The sequence below is a fragment of the Haplochromis burtoni genome, unplaced genomic scaffold, assembly GCF_018398535.1.
Source record: "Haplochromis burtoni strain Fernald_Lab_line unplaced genomic scaffold, NCSU_Asbu1 Contig_172, whole genome shotgun sequence".
NCBI classification, from domain to species: domain Eukaryota; kingdom Metazoa; phylum Chordata; class Actinopteri; order Cichliformes; family Cichlidae; genus Haplochromis; species Haplochromis burtoni.
The window spans coordinates 448350-470032 of record NW_024582533.1 but is presented as its reverse complement, the minus strand read 5'-3'; the positions used below and the strand labels follow the sequence as shown (position 1 = coordinate 470032).

General features: G+C 43.0%; 2 protein-coding genes across 4 annotated transcripts; one reads left to right on the top strand and one right to left on the bottom strand.

Moving 5' to 3' along the window:
* Positions 1–87: 87 nt before the first annotated feature.
* Positions 88–9867, bottom strand: sall2 (spalt-like transcription factor 2). Of its 3 annotated transcripts, XM_014337226.2 has the most exons (4): positions 9275–9867; positions 7600–7746; positions 2148–6013; positions 88–1822 (listed from the first exon to the last, which is right to left on the bottom strand). In XM_014337226.2, the coding sequence occupies exons 2-4, from the start codon at positions 7673–7675 to the stop codon at positions 1520–1522; spliced, it is 4245 nt and encodes a 1414-aa protein (XP_014192712.1). In that variant the 5' UTR covers positions 7676–7746; positions 9275–9867; the 3' UTR covers positions 88–1519. The 3 variants fall into 3 exon arrangements, with proteins under 3 accessions (XP_014192712.1, XP_042081409.1, XP_005933723.1); XM_042225475.1 differs by lacking the exon at positions 9275–9867 and having other exon boundaries at positions 7600–9256; XM_005933661.3 differs by lacking the exon at positions 7600–7746 and having other exon boundaries at positions 89–1822; positions 9275–9417.
* Positions 9868–15071: 5204 nt separating this feature from the next.
* trim110 (tripartite motif containing 110) lies at positions 15072–21395 on the top strand. The gene is made up of 8 exons (XM_005933662.3): positions 15072–15154; positions 15949–16459; positions 16542–16637; positions 16779–17012; positions 17427–17449; positions 17638–17783; positions 19891–20162; positions 20771–21395. Exons 2-8 carry the CDS (start codon positions 15971–15973, stop codon positions 21038–21040), a joined length of 1530 nt encoding a protein of 509 aa, XP_005933724.1. The 5' UTR covers positions 15072–15154; positions 15949–15970; the 3' UTR covers positions 21041–21395.
* Positions 21396–21683: the final 288 nt, after the last annotated feature.

The following is a 21683-nucleotide window of genomic DNA, read 5'->3' as shown; positions in this document are numbered from 1 at the left end:
GTCACTGTGACGTTGTAGGAATTGCAGAAATATAAAGTGTGTTGTACAGCTCAATCCATGCTCTTTCATATCGTATATTACTCAATATGGATTCTTGAAATTTATTTTCAAGGTTAACTTTGACCTTGGGTGCTAGAAATGAAGGTGAAGGTCAAATGCTTAGCCAACCTAGGTTCTCATGTCCCCCATGGCCTAGTATATTGTTGTGAAGTTTGAAGATGATCCATAAAAAAGTTGTGTTTTATAGAGTTTTTACTGATTTTCAACATTTAATGTGAAGTTGACTTTGACTCAGTTTTCCCCTAAATTAAATCAGCTGGAGATTTTATTGATCTCTAGCATCATACAAAGTCTGAAAATAACATGTTGAAGACTGTGGATGCTAGAGTGCTAACAAACAGACAAACTGAACCGACTACATACTCCCTCCCTTTGGGGGAAGAACAAGACTGAACAATATATATTTTTTCCCAAATTAGTTTTTAATGTGGAGATACTGAAATAACAGCGTACAACAAACAGACATAGATTTCTTATAGATTCTATACACAAACTTAAAGTTTTAGTAACTTTAGCAACTGAAAGGGTTTTACAGATAGTACTTTTGGACCAAACGACAATCATAATACTCACAAAGCTGAAGGGCAAGGGTCACACAAAGGATCGCGCCCTCACTGGGCTCACAAAAACTGCAGGTGTGCTTCTGGTTTGACAGGACAAGGTAGTGAAAAGGAAATCACAGCAGGAGCAAGTAGTTTTAAGAGCCACAGGACGGGGACAAAAGACTCCATATACACCCCCCTCCCCCCAGTAACACATTCATATTGTTCACCTTGTTGACTTTTACAAAGCAAGATGTAGTTTTAGATCCAATAATTTGTTTACTCATCCCTATCAGCAAAAGAATTCTCTTCATATGAAACACACATGGGTTTGCTGTAGTATTTTCCAAAATATTTTCTTTTGGTTGGCTCGAGTCTCCTTTGGTGTCAGATGGATGAGATTTGGTACATGCCACAACAGAACAAAAGTGTCTACATGTTTACAACACTACCAAAAATGGTTTAAACTGGTTATTGTAGCTTCATTTCCTATGACTCAAAGCCAGTAATATCAGATTTATCTATCTGAGCCTGTTGGAATGTTTAAACGTAATATGAATTATGACCCATTCTCTTTTTTAATAACCAAACATTTCAAATTTTACTCTGTTAAGAACGTCAGACAGACAATGGTAGTTTCACTTTTTAACGAATCCAGCTATAACTGGGCTAATTTTGTTACTTTGAATACACACTTTTTTTATTTGCACTACAGCTGTCTCTTTTTTAATACAACAGGACCAAGCTGATTGACTCACAACTTTAAATATACAAACATATTATTCTGACTATCATTGACAGGCAACCTGAAATGTGTTAAGGAAGCAGTACTAATGATAAGCCCGTACAGTTACACCAAGACGTAAACAACAATCAAAAACACCGTAACATTTACCAGCCAGTTACGGCTATGCGAGTTATGACCCTTCGCTGGACTCTTCCCCAGCTTCCTCGTGGGCTCTTGGATCCATCTGTGACAATACAGGAGATTTCGATGATTCATTTTCTCCTCGGCCTGCAGTGGTTGGGTCATCAGTTGGCTCAGCGCTGGTGTTGAGGAATGCTTGATACTGGTTCCAGAAGCCTGCTGAGCTCCTAGTGGCTGGAATGTTTGAGGAAGTCATAGATGTAGAAGAAGGAAGTTGGTCAGTGGAGGAACGGCGACTCCGGGCTGACGGACGTGATGTTTTGGATACCACGCCGTGATGCTTCATGTGCCCCTAAAAATGAATAGATTTGAAAGATTTTTATTTATAATCATCATCTTGTAAAGACAAATCTTAATAGAATTTGGGTAGGCTAAAATTGCACAGCAGAGGTAATTTTAGAGTCCAGCTTAATTCAATTCAGTTTAATTCAATTTATTTAGTGCCAAATCACAACACCAGTCACCTCAGTGTGCTTTACATTGTACAGTAAAGCACTTGGTGACAGTGGGAATGAAAAACTCTCTTTTGTGTAGGACAAAATGCTCTGTTCAACACAATAATTGTGCAAACATAACTACACATCTTATTGATATAAATGATGGAACTTGTTCCTTACCTTCAGCCCACTGCGACTGGCGTACTCTTTTCCACACTCAGCACAGCAGTAGGTCTTCTTCTCAGGACGAGACATCGGAGACGGGAGGGTTGGAGCAAGGTTGATGGGGCCAGAAGCATCCAGTATTGAACTTGAGCCGAATCCACTTATGCCATCTGCCCGTTCTTCCCTCCCATATGAACTAAAATGAAAGCTTTGACGTGTCTCTCTTACAAAAGTGGCTGTTTTCTGGGGTTCGCCTCTTACTTCAGCTCCAGTGTTGTCTGTATCCTCCAAAGCTGACGTCAGCTTGGGTTCTCCTTCTGGCACAGTTGCTTGGTCTTGCTTTGGTGTTGTGGGTGGAGATGAGAGCTCTTTATCTTTATTTATGGGCTCTGGTGATTGGGGCCTTGGAGAGACTGGGTCTGATTCCAAGGTTGTTGTTGTATTACCGTCACAAAGATTGGGGTTAGAGGTGGTGCTGGGACAGGTGTAGGAAAAGGGATCATCGAGAGCAGGTGTGCTTTGCAAGTCCTCTACGTTTGATTTAGAGCCAAGGAAGGCATCGGAAGAGGTAGATACTTCATCCTCTCCACAGTCCATCTCAGTAGCAGTAGGTGATTCTGTGGTTTTGGTAACACTGGAAGTAAATGGTGAAGGGGTAGATTTTGGAAGATTGAAACCAACAGTGGCTTGTGGAACTTGGTTGTCTTCGCCAGTTGGTGAAGCTTGATCTGTCTGCTGGGATGCAGGCAAAGGGACACTGACAGTAAGCACAGGGGGGTCTGCACTGCCTGGTGGTGAAGTCTGTGTGGTGGGATTCATAAAGGGGTCAGGGCTTAGGTCAGAGGGGGGAATGTGGTCTGGGCTGGAGGGTGCAGACTTGCCTGGATTTTGAGTGAACTCAGCTGATTTCATACTGTCAGAGGCAGGGACAGAGGCAACTGTTGCAGTATTAACTTGTTGAGTTGGAACCATGCTCTTTGAATGGCCTGCGAGGGGAGGTGTATTACTTGAAGTAGCATTTGGGTCAGTGCACTGGGACTGAGATTGTACCAAGGATATGGCTTTAGATTCAGCTGGCATCTCATGTGCAGAATCCTCTGTGCCATCTGGAGGCAATTGTCCACCAAGGTGCATACGGATGTGGTGCTGAAGCACGAGAGCATTAGTGAACTTACGTTGGCACAGTGGGCAAGAGTTCTGTACACGTGCATTGGGGGGCCGGGCATGATGGGTGGCAATATGGGATCGCAGACTGCCTTTGGTAGAGAAGGATCGTCCACATATCTTACATGGAAAAGGACGTTCTCCGAGGTGTGTGGCCTGGTGCAGCCGCAATGCTCTGGGGCAGCTCAGCACTCGTAGACACACCCCACACTGATTGGATGTAAGGTTACCAGCTGGATCTGTAATCAGTGATGGTAACATGCCTCCTGCCATGGCACTTGCTCCATTGGCACCCATGCCTAGGGCAGCTACCATTTCGCGAGTGAAGTTTGAAACCGAAGTAGTAACAAGGCTAGAAGACAGTGGAGATGCCATGACATATGTGGTAGAATTGCTGGCATTTGTGAAACTACTGTTTGCTGAAGTTGCTAAAGAGGTAGTGGTACTGCCAGATAACATTTCCATCACAGAATTGGAAGTATTGGAAGAACTCCATGGAGAAGAGGAAGGTCGAGGGGCCTTCTCTAGCTTCTCGACCAGCCTTTGCAGCTTAGAGGTTTCCGATGTAGGAGTGGGGACTATGGAGGAAGGCAGGGAAGATGCATTGGTAGTTGTGGGTGGACCTGTGACTTTAGGAAAAGAAGAGAAGGGAAAGGAAAGCTGGGAATGGCTTGAAGAAGCATGTTGGTGGGAGCCTGGAGCAGAAGGTAGAGGGGTGCGGAGCAAGCCCAAAGCTGGATGGTTGTAGAGGGATGAGTGTGCAGCTGGGGTAGAAGAAGGTGTGGAGACAGTTGGGAAAAGAAGCTTAGGTAGGTGGGCTAGCTGGGAATAGGCAGCAGGGGAAAGCACTGGGGCATGGGGAGGAGTGTTTTCATCAAAGTGATGCTGCTTGGCACCCTTGAATAATCCTGTGATGGCAGAAGATGAGGACAAGGAAGGGTTTGAGAGAAGGGAGGTTGCGAGAGATGAGGTGGAGGAAGACGATGAGGAGGATGAGTTGGATGAGCCAGTTGTGATAGATGCTGCAGCAGCTACCACTGCAGCTCTGTTAAATTGCAGGAGAGAGTGGGAAATCAACGCTAGATCAACACTCGGGGGCAGGGGTAGGGAAGATGGGGTCGACCCTCCAGAAGCCCCTAGTGGTAGCCCAGTACTAGAACCACTGATTTCCAAACTGTCTCCAGATGTTTCATCCTCAGCCCTATTTTTTCGCTTCTTCTGTATCGTATTCATGGCACTAGTACTGCTACCGCTGCTCATGTTTTGTCCCATATCCGATCCCGCAGTAGTCCCTAATGCAATCCCAAACAAAGACGGTGGCAGAAGTGACAGCGAAAGCTCGGGGTTTTGTTCTCTGTGCCGTAGGAAATGAACTTTGAGGTTACCTCGTGTAGTGAAGCGGCTGAGGCAAACTGGGCACTGGTAGGGTCGTTCCCCCGTGTGTGAGCGGAGATGTATCTGCAGGGCTGAATCACTGCTGAACATTTTTCCACAAAAGCGACAGGCATGCTGGAGACGGCCGACAGTGTTGTTGGAACTGGATGCAGAAGAAGATTCTCCTCCATTAGAAGCAGATTGCAGAGCATGTTGTGAGTTTGGGACTATAGGTACTGATGTGGGGAGGGGTGTGTTAAGGAAGGAGAGACCACTGTGCCCGCTCACTGAAGTAGTATTTGGAGACTTCTCATGAAGATACCGACTGGGTAGAGCTAATGACAGTGCTAGCGGATAGGTGGAGGAAGCCACTGTGGTGGCAACAGAGGAAGAATTCAAGGGAGCTGATGAGCGAGAGCTCACCCTTGTGAGACCATGAGCACCAGCTGCCCCACCTGTTTCCTCCATCTGCACCTTGTTAGGCTGCAGGATTTGAGACAAGGAGGTGCATTGCTGTGTGGGCTTGTTGACTGCTTGGGAGGGAAGCAGGGAGGAGAAACATGCTAGAAGAGGAGCCATAGAGGTGGAAGGCTGAGATGCAGTTGGCTGGGTTATTGGACTAGATGCCCTTTTACTGCCTTCCAGGCAGAGCTGAGGTACAGAAGGGAGAAGATGTTGGGCAGGTGTGTCTATGCTATAGGAGGCTCCACCAAGGCGCAGGACCTGTCTACAGATCTCCTCTGTTATCTGCATCTGGTGAATTTGTCTTTGCTGCAACACCCGAAGCTCCTCCAGGATCAAAGCTATGCTCAGCTGGGTCCTAGAAGGTGCACCCGAAGCAGATGACACTCCAGGGCTTGGGGTAGGTGTAACAGGACTCGGAGGGCCTTCGGGCACACGACTGGGGCTTCCAGGGTGTGGTGGAGGACATAGAGAAGCAGAGGATGAGGAGGAGGAAGAAGAGGTTGTGGTGGTGGCTGATAGTCCCAGCTTGGGAGAGGCCATTTGTGAGCTTCTGGGAGGGTAGGTAACAGCACTTACGAAAGCTGCGGAATTGCTGGCAAACAATTTGAAGCCAGGTGAGAATTGTATGTGGGATGTGAGAGGGGAGTAAGGGAAGTCTGATGAAAGGGAGGGCTGTAGGTCTTTGAGAGGCTGCTGGTGGGGCTTTATCGGTGAACAAGGTAGGGATTGACCCTCAGTAAGTTGAGAGGCGATCTGAGAGCCCTTGAGAGATGAACAGAGCGTATGGGGCAGCTGGGAGCTTTGAGGAGAAGACAAAGAGCACAAAGTAGAATCCGTGATAAATGAAAAGAAGTGTGACTTCAGTGCCGAGGTGTCATCTGCAGGTATTGAAAAAAAGGAAAAGAAATTTAGGTGGCTACTTCACGTGAAGGGTATGAAAAAACAAATGGTCTGTAGGAGGTGAATTTTAGCCTCAGGGGTTAATTTCCAGCCAACTAAACTAAATGTTTTTTCCTGTTCTCTTTGTGCTGCTTCTTTACTGCTGTCTGCACACAGACACACATGCTTGCACACAAACACACACATGCACTCAGAATATACTATTCACCCGCAGAGGAGACCACCTTGTTTCCAGGGAAACACACACAAGACCTCCACTTCCCTAAAATAAAATAAGACGCATCCTAAGGCAATCTTTCATCTATGCCTTTCTTTCTTTCTTTCTTTCTTTCTTTCTTTCTTTCTTTCTTTCTTTCTTTCTTTCTTTCTTTCTTTCTTTCTTTCTTTCTTTCTTTCTTCCTCCATTCAGTCTGTCTTACTGAAGAGCCCATCCCCCACTGGCCCAGTAGGGGTGTCAAGAGTTAGTTCTTAGTCAAGTACTGAACACTTTGCAGGGTATCTGACTGGCTAGTAAAACTGACTTTAAACAGTTGGGGGTCCCATTCCTGATAGGCCAGCCAGAGGAAGAGTTTGTCGTGCAAGCAAAAAAAAAGGCCATGACAGACATGACGACTCAGCAAATATGTTCTGCAAGCAAACTCCGTAACACTTTGTATACTCACGTGCACCCAAATGCATACAGAACTTCCTGCTGTTAGCTCAACAGCTACAATTTTGTGACACAATGGGGTCCCTATTCCTGTAACTGAAGTGGACAAGCGGACACAAATACACACAACTGTGTGTACACACACACACACGCGCACGCCTTCACACACACGTCTTTGTGGGCATGTTCATGCTTCAGTGGCTAGCAACAAAGCTGAATGGGGACAATGGGCTGTTGCAGTTAGAACACCTTATACAGTGCCCCACAAAGTTTCTTTTTCCTTGACCTTCTCGTGCTCACGTCTTTGCTTCAAACCCTAACCCTTTTCATAGCACACGCCTTCAGATTCACCTTGCATTGTTTTTCAGTGATACTGCTTTTGATTTATTGTGTTTTTCTGAAATGTGGGTGGTCTGTGTCTTTGAAACTGGCAGTGTGAGAGGAGTGAAGATACTTGGGTTTAATAGGGCCAAGGAAGCAGCTTAAGGCTTAAACCTGCACAGAAGGAATTAAAGCGTCTGCACTCAAATTATTCCAGCAAGCCATTTTCTTAGCACAATGCTATAACATGCACATTTAACTTTGGTTAAACTTTTAGCGCAAATGAACTCAATTGAAACACTTAAATTGAATTAATAAAAGGCTGATTAAGAGTAAATGATTACATCTCAGTCAACAAAGCTTAAAATATAAACAGTAAAAACATATTTGAAGTCCCAAAGGAGCTAATAGTCATTTTAATTTAAACTGTAAATGTACATCCTAAATAAGCACTACATTTTAGTGTACTTGTGTAAAAGGCACAAAGCGCATACTAAGAAAAGGCTAAGTCTCCTATACTACGGCATCCAATGTGAATATCGTCTTACTTATTATTGATCATTGTTCTATTGATTTATATAGTCTATGTCTCACCATGCTCAAGTTTCCGACAGGCACCCAGGGTCAGGCTCATAAGCTGCTGGGGTCGTTTCTGTTTCCGACGGGACATGCTTCAACAGGATGGGACCGACGCAGGGGCGCATTGGCCAACACACAACTTTTACTCTGTCTCCCCGCGCACTGAAAAAAGCAGGTAACTAAATTACTTAGACAAAAAAAATGAAAGAAAAAAGAATTAAATAAATAAAGACAAACTACAGTATGGTTTCCAAAAATCTGACACCGGGTGATCCGGTTCGATTAGACTTAATAAAGTGGCTCCACGTTGGTGGCATTGTGGAGAAGAGGGGGGGAATACAAGAACCAAAGAGGCATGTGTGACAGTTTCTCTCAACAAGTCTTTCTATTCTGAAAACACGGCGTTGGCCCTCCTTCTCTGGACACACACACACTCGCACACACGCATACACACAGCTCACTTGTTCATCCACTACTTTGCATTCAAATGGCGAGTGAACACCCCATCTTTTGAGCCGAGAGTCCACTGCTTCTGTTCGGCAAACCCTCACACATTTACGCACAAGTTCATCACATTATGAGTCCTCCCCGAGCAGTCGATTGTTAAAACGTAAAAGCTAATAGTGCGCAAGGAAGGAAGAAATCCGTATCCGCTAAAACCTTGTTTCCCGAGACTATAAATCAAACGCATCCTGTCACGGGGCGTGTTGTCGAACACCGACACTTCAAAGTGTGCGTGGGCTGTGTTCCCCCCTCCCGACACCTCCACAAACAGCCTCCTGCGTGAGCTCGGTGAAACAGAGCGCCTGGAATCAGGTGAAATTTGCAACAATGACGTCGAGGGAGCGCAGCTGAGTGAACATCACCCTCTCCGAGCCTCTCCAACACATAAGGCCACTGACTGGAGACACAATGCTCCCTTTTCAAACCTCATCACGGCTGCTTAGCACGTGGAGTTGGAAAAAAACACAGCCATGGTGAGGAGAAAAATACATTTTCCACTTGGGCCCCGTGACAGTCCCCCACCCAAAGAGCATCCACCTTCTTCCCTCTCTTACTGGGGCTTGGGCAGAATAATAATGGAGCCAAAATTCTAAATCAGTAATTAATACGGGTAATAACCATCCACTAATCTGACGTTCTTAACAGCAAGATTATATTGGGAAAAAGGCTTTCTGTCCAAACCAGGCAGTGATTTCGGAATGTTGTAGGGATTAAAAAGGAAATCATTTGGCTAATAACCTACGTGTCATTGTGTAATCGCTGGTGTCTTGTAAAAGAGAATGAAGCCATAACTCTAATAGCAGACAAACAGTCGAAGCGGATAATATCATCCCTTTTAACCTGGTCTCCATCATTCCAACAAGGCCTTCTTATTCTTCTTAATATTAGTATGATTTTCGTGCCATCTCGCCAGTTTGATCGCGTATACAAAGGCTGAACGCGCGCCCGTGTGCGTATGTGAGCACCAGTGTTTGGAAACCAAGCTCAAAATCTGGCCCTGAGATGCGCGTCCCCGCTACTGTACGGCGACCTGTTGCACGCCACGCGCGTTCCTACATCATAACAAGTTATGATTCATAAATATTATGACTTCTCCGGAAAAAAATGCAGTCCCGGATGTGCATTTCCCCCACAGGCCGCGCGTCGCCGACACAAGCCCGTTAAATATAACACAAAGAAAACTTACCATGTTCGAAACGATGAATTTTTGGCAGCGATATTGTGTAATGACAGGAGAGAGAGAGGGAGAGAGAGAGAGAGTGGGGAAGCCGGGGAGCTTGTGTTGGGAAAGATCGGCTCCGTCTCTCAGCCGGGACACTGGCGCAGCATTTTCCTATTCACTGCCAGGGATGCGCAGTCACACAGCCGCATTTTTTTCAATTATTTATCTCCGTAGAAAACCGCGTTCTTTCTCTTATGACAAAAGGGTTATTATGCCTGAGTGTGTTCACCCAGAGTCCAGGGTTAGGAGCGAAAGCAGGACCAGTGCAGATAGCCGTAGCCTGCTCGCTACAAGGGGAGGATTATGTTTTTCCCCCCCTTGGCCGTAGATTACGTGTCGCTCTTCCTCCCCTCTTTGTATTTGTCGGGGCCTGCTCCTGTCCGGCCTGTCTGCGCTAGCTGCGGTACTGTCTGTCTGTCTGCTAAGCTGGCTCGGTGTCTGTCTCCCTGTCTCTTATAATTAATGGCCCTCGCCGCCAGACGGTCCTTAGGGAAACTGTGACCACGGTTACCTCCACATTGGCTCTCAGTGTGCATGTCACATAGGAGTGCAGGCCTGGGAGCGCGCACACCTCTGATGCAGACATGAATCCATGTAGGATTTAAGATTTGCGCGGGTGACAGAGGTTCCCATTGATAAAAATAACAACCACTACTGAGTCATATTATTAACCTCCTAGGACCTGGCACATTTTGGGTTATTTAGACCAAAATACTCAATTTTGCTCTACAGGGGCCTGATATCCACTTACGAGGACATTATACTGTTACTGTTCTATCGAAATTTCAAACGAATATCCTCATATGTGGCTTTCATTTTTCTTAGAAACTAAAATCAGGTAAAAAAAAAAAAAAAAAATCTGGTAATTCTTTGTTTTTACAATCATCGGGTCCCAATCAGCCCAAATATCAAAGAGAAATTAAAAATGCATGCCGTGGAAGAGTTCGGGTCTTAGGAGGATAATGATTTCTTTTTTTTTCTTTTTTAAGGTTAGATATCTCTGTAGATGTAGTCCACAGACTGATGTTGTATTGAATTATCAAAAAAAAGAAAAAGTGAGCAGCCCACTTGAGCCACTCTATCATTATATTTCGTTCATTTTGGAGACAATAATGTGAAAATCAGTAGTAAATGATGATATAAAGAAAAATTCTAGTCTCCTCCAGAGTATTTACAGGCAATTTATCTTTCTTTGGTGACCCCTATGAGAAAATATGAATGATTCCCCGGTCTGTTCATGCACCACTTATATTAATGTTAAACAGTGTAAAAAGCTTCTGCTGAGAGTTTCTTTGTGCATTACAACACTTATTTTGTCAGCTAATGATGTAGTTGTGCCAGCAGCCTCATTTTTTATTTGTATTACTGTCATGATATTGATTATTGTCTTATCTTAACTCATAAGAATGTCTCCCTATAAGCAGACAGGTGCGGTGGTTTGTGTGCTACAGCAATAAAGCCACTAGGTGTCTCTCAAAGACATGTTAAAAAAAGAATACCAGTGCTACGTAATTAGATACTGAACAGTTTACAATATCTTTTTAATCATAACAATTCAATTCAATTCAATTTTATTTATATAGCGCCAAATCACAACAAAAATCACCTCAAGGCGCTTCATAGATACAGAGAAAAACCCAACAATCATATGACCCCCTATGAGCAAGCACTTTGGCGACAGTGGGAAGGAAAAACTCCCTTTTAACAGGAAGAAACCTCCGGCAGAACCAGGCTCAGGGAGGGGCGGCCACCTGCTGCGACCGGTTGGGGTGAGAGAAGGAAGACATTAACTACCAAAGTGGTCAGTACGCATATTTTAAAGGATTGCAAGAAAATCCAACTCAAAACTCTACACACAATACTCCGTAGTAAGAAAGTGAAAGTAACTGGCTTGACATTCTTGCAAATGTATTTAAAACAAAAACAAAACAAAACAGAAACAAACAAACACTCAAAATTGAGTTCAGGTACATCCTGTTTCCACTGATCATCTGTCAGTTTAGTCTACCTGTGGTAAACTCAGTTGATTGGACACATCTATATAAGGTCCTACAGTTGACAGTGCACGTCAGAGCTCAATCTGAACCATGACATCCAAAGAATTGTCTGTGGATCTTCAAGACAGGATTGTATTGAGGCAAAGATTTGGGGAAGGGTAGATCTGCAGCAGGAGGTCCCAGTGAGCACTGTGGCCTCTATCATCTGTAAATGGAAGAAGTTGGGAACCACCAAGACTCTTCATAGAGCTGGCTGCCTGGCCAATCTGAGCAACTGGGGTAGAAGGACCTTAGTTACACCAGCCTCGTGTGTGGAGGAAACCAAGCACTGCTCACTAGATTGAGTGGAGTGCAGGTCAGACCACCAGAGGAATCATTCACATAGCCTATTGATTCTGAGGCATGTCCCCTTTGTGAGAGTAGTAGAAGATTGTGAAATGGTAGGCAAAGAACAGAATTGTGTCTGCTGCCACCACCAAACCTATGACCCCCTATGGCTTCACTTCTGTCAAAGACTTTCTATCTGGCTACAAATAAGCCTGCAAGGCAGATAACAGAGGATGGTGACAACTAGAATCTGGTTTGGTCAAGAAGACATGATCCAGAGTCACGTAGACCAGTGAAAGTATCCAAATGGAAAATGAGATGAGGGTGGATACCAGGATACCAGAAATACTTCTCTGCAGAAATCAGTAGCGCGAAAACCAAACTGGAGGTCAGATCAGTGTGCGCTATTAAAAATTCTGCTTATGATTAAGACAGTTGTGGTCCTGACCTGAATGACATCTGACAGGAGCAGTTTTATGGGAAAGATCAGAACTGCTATGTCTTCTTTTTTTATTAGACACAAGCAGGCATGGCAGGCCATGAAGCTTTCAGGCAGTGCATCTCACGTATTGTAGAGTGTGACGCCTGAGAAAATCCAAAAAAATCCCCCCAAAACATAATTGAGTTACCTGCAGAGTCAAAATCCTACTATTACACCAAGAAATTAACTAAATAGTAAGAGAAATATCCATAAAAGTCCAGTAAGTACAGCTGTGATATGATTTAGGTTTAAGTGACAAAACACAAGCTGAGGATCTGTTGTACAAACTTATAAAGAGGGTCCATTTCTTTCATTGAATTACTCACCTGTGCATCCGTGGTTTATCTTTTTCAATGGAAACATACAAAGCATTTAATAAAAACTTAAATACAAAATGCATATTGGGAATTATGTTATGTGTTATTGTATGCATGTTTAGCTGTGGAGCAGGAATAAATTCTGGAAATCAAACTCAACAAAAGACCATACACGGTAGCTGTTAGTGGTCACAACGGAAGGGCAAAGTGAATATCTGCTGCATTTTCTTTCCTCCACTTGTCTACAGCTAGATATCATGTTGGTATTAAAAACACACACGAGGAGGATTAGATTATTAGTCAGTGTGATATATTATGATATATAATTTCTTCTTGTCTGTAATTGTCTGTACAACCAAATTCCCCCCTGTGGGACAATTAAATGATTATTCTATTCTATCTGTTCTAATGAAGCTCGTTAATGACAGTTCTCTGCTTTGTTGCAACCTCTGGTAGCAAAAGTCCACACCTGTACGGCTTACATTTTATAACAATGACAGTGCTGCACATGCTGCAAATATTTCATTTCTCTAGTTCAACAACTGCAGGCATTCACTGTTCCAGTGTCTTGAATGATACAAAGTTGAAAAATAGAAACATCAAATTTCATTTGCTTCACATTGCCTTGTGTTGCTCACATCACTTCCTGTTATCTAGATTGCATTATACTTTAGATTGTAAAGTGAGCGCAGTACTCAGTGTTAAGGGGAAGATATTTGTTTTTATTGTTGTTAGGGGCCCAATTGAGCACCGTCCTGACACCTTTACATTCATACCACTCTCCAAAAAGAAGGAAAATGGGACAATGGTGGTCTGACTGGACCTTGTAAATACCTACATGTCCTTACTCAAATAAAGGTAAAGAGACAGTGAGTGCTACTATGGTTCAGGGATTATGCTTGACTACTCTAACAACCTCATTCTGATCCTCTTGCCTTGTCATTGAGACTTACGTTAAAAAAGTGAGTTTTGGATGCACCATTTTACTCTTAAGAGTCTAGTGAATAAAGACCCCTTTATGATCCATCCATCCATCCATCCATCCATCCATCCATCCATCCATCCATCCATCCTAACCACTTTTCCAGGGCGCTAAAAATTATCCTACCTGGCAGTGGATGAAAAGGCCCCAATGGGCCACCAGTCTATCACAAGGCTAACCCAATAGATAGACAACCATTCAGGCTCACATTCACACCTACAGCCAGTTTCAAACCACAAAACAGTGAAGGAAAAGTGTTTGCAGCCTGAGAGACACACTATCCATCCCGGCAACCAGCAGAGAACTCAGACTTATTAGAGGAGGTTTAAGGCCTCTGCTGCTCAGAACCTACTACATGCTGGATATCACTGAGGCCAGAATTTGTTTAAACCATGGGTCCAGAGAATAGTCGCAGTTATGGTAGCACCACATGGGCACGAGCATTATCACCCGTCTGATGGTTTTAAGACCCAAAGCATCCTATGACTTTAGGAAACATTACTGATTGAAGAGTCCAGGATATTGTACATTCAAATTACTCATACTGTTAAGTCAGTTAATAAATAACAAAAGAGGTTTTTTTTGTTATTTATTAACTCTTAGCTTCATGCCTAATTCTATGAAGTTACATTGTCATTAAAAAAACAATAACATTTGAATATTTCAGGAGCTAATTGGTGTTTCTTGAATGGATGTGGCAGGTCTTTGAAATTTTGAACCTTTATTATAATGAAAAAAATGGATGTCATCAGCTCTGGTAAGTTCACATTTCTTAGAGGTGTCTATTAAAGCATGAAAATTACAGTAAGACCTCAATACAGGATGCTTCCTCCAAATTTTTAGATTTTTCATCAGAGATGCCAGGAGAAAAATTGCAAAAATGTTCCCTTGACAAAAGTTCTTTGACTATTTGCTTTTCTGTGTACAACCTTGTGCACCGCATCTTTGTGCCGAAATCCAACCCAATCCATTTCTATACTGAATATTCTGAAGGTCGTGTTTTTAATTGTAAAAAAGGCTTGGGGAAGAAAAGAAGAAAAAACCCCAAGGTCTTCTTTCTCATGTCTGTGCATGGAAATGTTGGCAGAAATAAAACAAAATTACTTTGTGTAGAGCTGAAGACCTGTGTTTAAGAGCAAATAACGCACATATATTTGTATTCCTTAAGACAAAAAGAAAAATTAAATATAGAGGTAAATACCTCGCCCTTCTGAGCTTGCTGCATATATTGTTTGTTTTGTCCCCAGTATCACTGACTGAATGGTTCACGTTGATAGTTTTTGTGATGGGAAAATACAGTAGTATGCATGCGTGTTTCAACAAAAAAAACAAACCTCTGTTATAAGTTCACTGGCCCAACAAAGTCGGGTAAAGCTAAGCTTGCTGAAAGCTGCAGTCATGTTTCTGAATGACAAAAACAAACGTATGGAAAGCGTTGGACATGTGGGACACACATGGTGTAGGACAGCTAGAGAGGAAACGCTTTATGTAACGCTGACATGTTTTAAATTGTGCAGGGACATGATGTAAACTCTAACCCTAAACCTTGTGTCTTCAGAGTTACCTAATCAATTTCCCTGCCCCACTCCCCCCACTTTTGCCCTTCCTCCCATCTCAGGATCAGCTGACCTCTCTGAGTGCAGTGAATCTGTTGGGATTAGCCTCCAATCGGCAGTCTGATCGCACACAACTCACGCACTCACAGATGGCTTTAGTCTGCAAACACTAAGAAGCTAACGGGTAAGGAATGACACTTCTGTGGCTTTTTTAGTAATTTCTAATGATACATAGTTGTTAGTTAAAGCATTAAAGTTTTGGGGGAAATACAGAAAAGAAGAGCACATGTAAAGGAAACTGAGCCAGCCATCTGTGTCAGATGATCTCCTGATCCCTCCACTGCAACAGCTTCAGTCTAAGTGCAGTTAATGCTCGTCTACAGTCAGTGTTACAACACCTTTGCTACTATTTTAAAGCAAAGGAACCACTATATATTACACCTGGGTTTATTAGATAATTGCTTTGTTTCATTTGATAATGTTTTAAATATCTGATAGTATATATTATTGTAAAAAAAAAAAAAAAAAGAAGAAGAAGAAAAGAAGAAAGAAGAAGAAGAAGAAGAAGAAGAAGAAGAAGAAGAAGGGTTTTTTTGGTATTCTATGTCATTTCTAGCACTTTTAGTTGTGCTGATATATTCCCTGACAAAAGTGGATGAGGCCTTTCTGATATTTTTGTACACTTTCAGCATGTTTTCTCAGTAAAACCGCTTACTTTGTGAAGTATCTATTCATAGAGCACAGTAGGCAAAAGCCCAGTAGACAGGATTACTGGTCTGAGTGCACAGTTGGAGTGAAACAAGCATTCCCAGCTTGTCACCATTCCAGCGCTGCCTGTGTGTGGTTCTGTCTTGTGTTAGTCTTTCTTATACATCACACAAAAATGTTAGTCTGTACAGTTGTTGATATTTGTACGTTTTGTGTGTTTGCCACTTAATCAATGTGCTTATTTGTTTTCGTCCTGTTGTATGAAACCAGTGTTTATAGTATCCTTGTCACGATGGCCTCCATGGATGAAGAGCTGACCTGCTCTGTGTGCCGAGACACCTTCAGCCAATCCCAGCCCCTGCCCTGTGGTCACAGCTTCTGTCCTGCCTGTGTCCGGGAGGCCTGGAGCAGCCAGGGTGAAGGAAAAGGTCGCTTCACCTGTCCCCAGTGTCAGGAGGAGCACGGCGAAGTGCTGTGCGACTGCTGCCCTCCCGAGGCAGAGAAAGGACAACCGCCATTGGCAGTTAAGACCTGCCTGAGGTGTGAAGTGTCGCTGTGTGCCGAACATCTCCGGCCTCATCTTGAGAGACCGGTGTTTAGCACCCACCTTTTGGTGGATCCGCTGGGTGATCTGTCCCAGCGAAGGTGCCCGGCGCACACAGAGCTGTTCCGCTACTACTGTGCTGATGAGAGAGTGTACGTGTGTGGCGACTGTCTGCTGGAAGGAGGCCACGCTCAGCACAAAGTGAAAGCACTGAGGCACGTGGAGGATGATCTGAAGGTGTGCTGGATGGATAATCAATTAATGTATGTTTTTATGTTAACGTGTGGTTGCTGTAATACCTACTGGGTGATTTTTGCAGGTCATCCTTCAGACACTGCTTATAAAAGCAGAGGAAAAACTGAAAGATGGAGAGCGAATCCTCAAAGAGCGTGAGAACATCGATTCCACCATGGTAGTGAGTACACATATTTATCTGTGCAAAGGAAATCTAATGACTCATAAAGCTGTTCGTACCAAAATCACAAGTCATGTGGTTTGATTGTGTCTCAATCACTGATCTGCCAGCAATCCAGTATTCTGTCCTCATTGGTTCCAGGATTCTCTGAGGCAGGACGATGCCCAGGTGGAGCAGCTGGGCTCAGACCTGCAGGTCCAGGTCAACAAGCTGGTGGTGGCACTGAGAGACATCACCAAGAAGGAGAGGCAGCAGGTCATGGATCGTGTGCATGAAGACTGCTCCAAAGTGAGGGACCACATGCACCACACCCTAAGAATCCAGCACTATCTGGCCTTACTGCTGTCAGAGACAGACCCTTTCCTGCTCATCTGGGTGAGTGTAGCATTAAGTTTTTCCAGAACTAGGTCATGCAAACGAAACTAAATTATAGCTTAAGACAGGATGCACCAGTTTCCAGTAACGATCCAGTCCAATCTCTGATTGGGAGATTAACTGTTGTGCGACTGCAGAATATCATTTTTAGCCAAGGAAATCCACCACTGTAGTCCTGACTGGAATATGCTGCAATACCCTACACATATACACAGTGGCCAGAGAGTGAAGCTTTACAGCAGATCACACATTTGGCATGGTTACATATTAGGGCGATTTGAAAATGCAAAAATGTAGAAATGTAGGAATTTATAGAAAAAAAATCTACCTGAGCACATTCACATTCACACAGACAGCTGCTTTTCATTCTGTTGGTGCATTTTACTGAGCTGTCCTTGACTTTTCTTTTCGCAGGCCTTTCAGTCAGATGACACAAAGTAAGTCCAGAACAAACCAGTCAGACTGAATTAGGACTCATCCTGAGCTGTGTTATGTTGACGTGTGTTTGGGTTGTCATGCTAGGGAGTGTTATTACAGTGGAAGCTCGAGAGAAAAGAGAAACAGAGAAACAATGAAAAACACAAAAGAATAAAGGCGTTATTTCATTTGTGCTTTTGATTTGTAGGTTATTAGCTGAGCTGAACAGTCCACTTTACATCCCTGATCCCATCAGCGCAGACAGGAAGCACATTCTGGAGGACATCGAGCGCAAGTACCGCGAGTTCATCACTGCTACCCTCCGCTGTCTCAGTGACCTCAAGAGGGAACTCTGTGAGTGGAATGAATGCGTGACACTTACCTGCCCCGCTAATGATTTTAAAGGAATGGCTAGACATTTTGGGGAATGAAGCTTGTTAGCTTTCTTGTTGAACCTCAGAACTTAACCCACATGTCAGAGGTGCTCTGTTAGACTGAGATCTGGTGACTGTAGAGGCCATTTGAATGGCCAGTGTAATGTTCAAGAAACCAGTTTGAGATGATCTGAGTTCTGAGTGACATGGTACATCATCCTGCTGTAAGCAGACATCATTGTTAGGTGAGGCTGTGTGCAGGCAGGAATAGGACCCAAGGTGCAGACTCCGGAGACAGAACTTAAACCAAAACAGCTTTAATGCTGAACTCAAACATAACATAACTGGGGAAAAAAGGTCAAAAATAAACTAACACCGGCAGATTGACAAAACACACAGCAAAATAAACGGTAGATCGCGACACAGACACAGAGAAACACAGGGCTTAAATACACAGAGGGAGCAATCAGGGAATGGGTAACAGGAGGGAAACACAGCTGGGGCAAATCAGGCCTAACGAGACAAGAGGAAGCAAAACCAGACACATTAACATCAGACATGGACTTTCAAAGTAAAACAGGAAACACATAACACAGACTGAACAAAGACACAGACTCATATGCAGGCACTACAAAGGGAACAGAGACGTGGGAACAGGGCAGACACAAACACTGACTGAACACGGGGATATAGGAACTTAGGATACACATAGACGCGAACTAGACAAGGGGATGCAGGTGATAGGGGAGACAGAGCAACTAAAGAAGACAGAGACATAAGCCATAAGACAGAACTCAAAGAAACCAAAAACTAGGAAGTATAAATAATATCAAAAACTCAAAAACCCTGGGTCGACGACCCAGGCATCCTAACAATCATAAATTACATGGCATTTAAATAATGCTCAGTTGGTCTTAAGGTGAGGCTCCAGAGTGCAGTCATTTACATATTCAATTTAGAAGTGAAAGGTCAGATAGATAGATAGATAGATAGATAGATAGATAGATAGATAGATAGATAGATAGATAGATAGATAGATATATAGATAGATAGATAGATAGATAGATAGATAGATAGATAGATAGATAGATAGATAGATAGATAGATAGATAGATAGATAGATAGATAGATAGATAGATAGATAGATAGATAGATAGATAGATAGATAGATAGATAGATAGATAGATAGATAACTATGATGTAACTATGTAACACCTCTGTAGTCAACGACCTGATTTTTCTTGACATTGTTTGGAGTTCATGTTTGATAAAACCTAAAGAATGTGTTTGTGGGTTTTCATTAACACGTAGATGTCATTAGCAAATATTTCTCAGTTGGTTTCTATGGTTCACTGGAGGACACACTTGCCGACACTCAGAGACTGACAGCTTGAGCAAACAAAACAAAAGCTTTAATAAGATGCTGCTGGTAACTTACAAGAGTCTACGCAAATTCAAAAGCAGCAGACATCAAAATCCCAAATAAGGACACAAAATCTAAGCTGGCACTAAAAACAGGAAGACAAACATAGTGATCAACAAAGGCGGGGAACAGAGGAGCACAGACAAATACAAAGGTAGAGACATGAAGCTGAATACACCAGCAATCTGTTTAACAAACTCTGAGTCTAACGCTGACCTCTAATCCCGAGAAGAGAAACTCAGTTTTGAGTCCAGAATAGCAAATCAGAGTCAGTTCAACTCTAAATATGTTTGCCTTGAGCTAAATAAAGAAAGCATCATCAATGGAGTTAAAACCATGATGAACCATCTATGAATGTGTTGAATAAATAGCAGATGATGTTTATGTTAAAAAGCACAAGTTTAATGACCCGAATTTTCTTCTTTGGGTTATGAAGTTGGAAACATCATGTTTGTAGCGTTTAAGTTTAAATATATTTATTCAGATGTAACGCAGTGGGGACAAAATGAAGGTGACAGCAATTGAGGATGTAGGTGTGGCTCAAAAGCATATATTTATAAATCTCTGTTTTGCATTTTAAAAGTTCTGTTTTGCTCCATAGAAATAGGCAAACAAGTTTAAGTACTACGAGGAAAGTAACTAAGATTTATCTCTCTCCTTGCAGTAACCAGTCCCTTGAGTCTGGACACAAACACAGCTCATCCTCTGTTGAGCATCTCAGATGACCTGCGCTCAGTTACACGAGTTAAAAACCGCCTGCCTTGCGCTGCTCATCCCGAACGTTTCGACCACTGGCCGCAGGTCCTCACCGTCCAGACCTTCTCCTCTGGGACTCACTACTGGGAGCTGGAAGCCGAGGGATTCTGGGATGTGGGCATCTGCTACCGAAGTATTGGACGGAAGGGCAAAGAAGGCAATGCATTTGGGAACAACAAGGTACAAGTGTGCCGCAGAGCCAGAGTGGTTAATCACACTCGTTCCAGTGTTAGATTTTGTGTTTTCTTTGCTAACTAATAGAATGAGCAGGAGCCTCTGTTTGATGCCTGTCCCTGACATCTCTCAGTCTGTTTGGCATCAGTGAAAAAGATTTTTTCCTTCGAACATCTCATCATTCATTCAGTCAGAGTGAAACAGTAAATTTGGCCTTGAAAAAAAAGTGAACCTTCTTTCTATTTTCCTCTGGTGCACTAAAGCAGTTCAACAATTGTATTCCAGTTCCATTCTTTCCTAGTCTATTCTTTTGTGTACGTTTAATTTTATGTTTATGTTTTTTACTAAAATCACTGCCCTGATTTAACCGTCAATGATCGAAGCACATTTTGCAGAAGGATGAGAACATTTACAGTGATACCTTCCTTGTCAACCACATGCAATTTAAGATATAGCCAATACTTCCTTGGAACGCTGCAGTGATTTTTGCTCAACTTAAAATTTTAAATCAAATATAAAATTATCGCCAGATCAATTTCCCCCACATCAGTAATTGTTTGATAGTAACGTTTCAGCTGAAATGAAAACATCTTCCTTGATTAAACCCCTTGTAGGTTTCATGGAGCTTGACACAGCAGCACGATAAAAAGCTAGCCGCCTGGCACAACCGCAGGAAGACCCGCCTCACATACCAAATGACTGGGAACCGCGTTGCTGTAGCCGTGGACTACAGCTCAGGCACCATCACCTACTCAGAGGTGGGACCGTCTAACAACCTGATCCACCTCCACACTTTCTCCACCACCTTTACTCAGCCGGTGTGCCTGGGCTTTGGACTCTACAAAGCTGAGCTCAACAGTCGGATCACTATTGTTAAAGTCTGATGTGATGAAAAGGACAGCTAGGAGGATGATGATGATGAACTCTGTGCTGTTTTGGCCATTCCAAAATAAAGTGCTGTTGTTTTTTCCCCGTCTGTGTAACTTACGCAAACCTCTGTTGGAGTCTTTGCCATGAGCTGCTGCTTCTCTGCTTCCTGCTCTAAAACAGAGCTTTAGCTCTTCCTCACCAAAGAGACAAAACTGTGTCTTCTAAAGCTGCGATCAGCTGACATGTGAAAACATTTCCAGAAGACACCCAAAGGGAATTTGATACTTCCCTAAACACTAGATGGAAAGGCTCATTTTAAAGGGGACTAATTATGTTCATTTCCAGTGTTGGGCAAGTTACTTTGAAAAAGTAATTGTTATAGTTACTAGTTACTTCAAAAAAGTAACTGAGTTAGTAACTGAGTTACAATATTCTAAAAGTAATTAGTTACTTTAGTTACATCGTTCAGCACCTTGATTCCACAGCAATTAGAAATAAGGATGGCCTTTGTTTATAAAGTAATGTAGTTATAGAAAAGCTGAAATTTGTTTGGCTGATATTAATAAGATAAACTTGAACTTTTTTCTCACTCCAGCCTTTCTTAAACATCTCTGAAGCTCTACCTCTGTTTTGGGATTTCCTGTCTGTATCTAGGAG

Bases quoted from the DNA above. Each gene is read 5' to 3' on its own strand.
- sall2 (XM_014337226.2), bottom strand. From the start codon at position 7,675: ATGTCCCGTCGGAAACAGAAACGACCCCAGCAGCTTATGAGCCTGACC. The intron at 6,014-7,599 runs GTGAGACATAGA...CAATACCTGCAG, and splicing joins CTGTCGGAAACTTGAGCATG to ATGACACCTCGGCACTGAAG. The intron at 1,823-2,147 runs GTAAGGAACAAG...ATTCATTTTTAG, and splicing joins CCAGTCGCAGTGGGCTGAAG to GGGCACATGAAGCATCACGG.
- trim110 (XM_005933662.3), top strand. From the start codon at position 15,971: ATGGCCTCCATGGATGAAGAGCTGACCTGCTCTGTGTGCCGAGACACC. The intron at 16,638-16,778 runs GTGAGTACACAT...CATTGGTTCCAG, and splicing joins ACATCGATTCCACCATGGTA to GATTCTCTGAGGCAGGACGA. The intron at 17,450-17,637 runs GTAAGTCCAGAA...TTTGATTTGTAG, and splicing joins TTTCAGTCAGATGACACAAA to GTTATTAGCTGAGCTGAACA.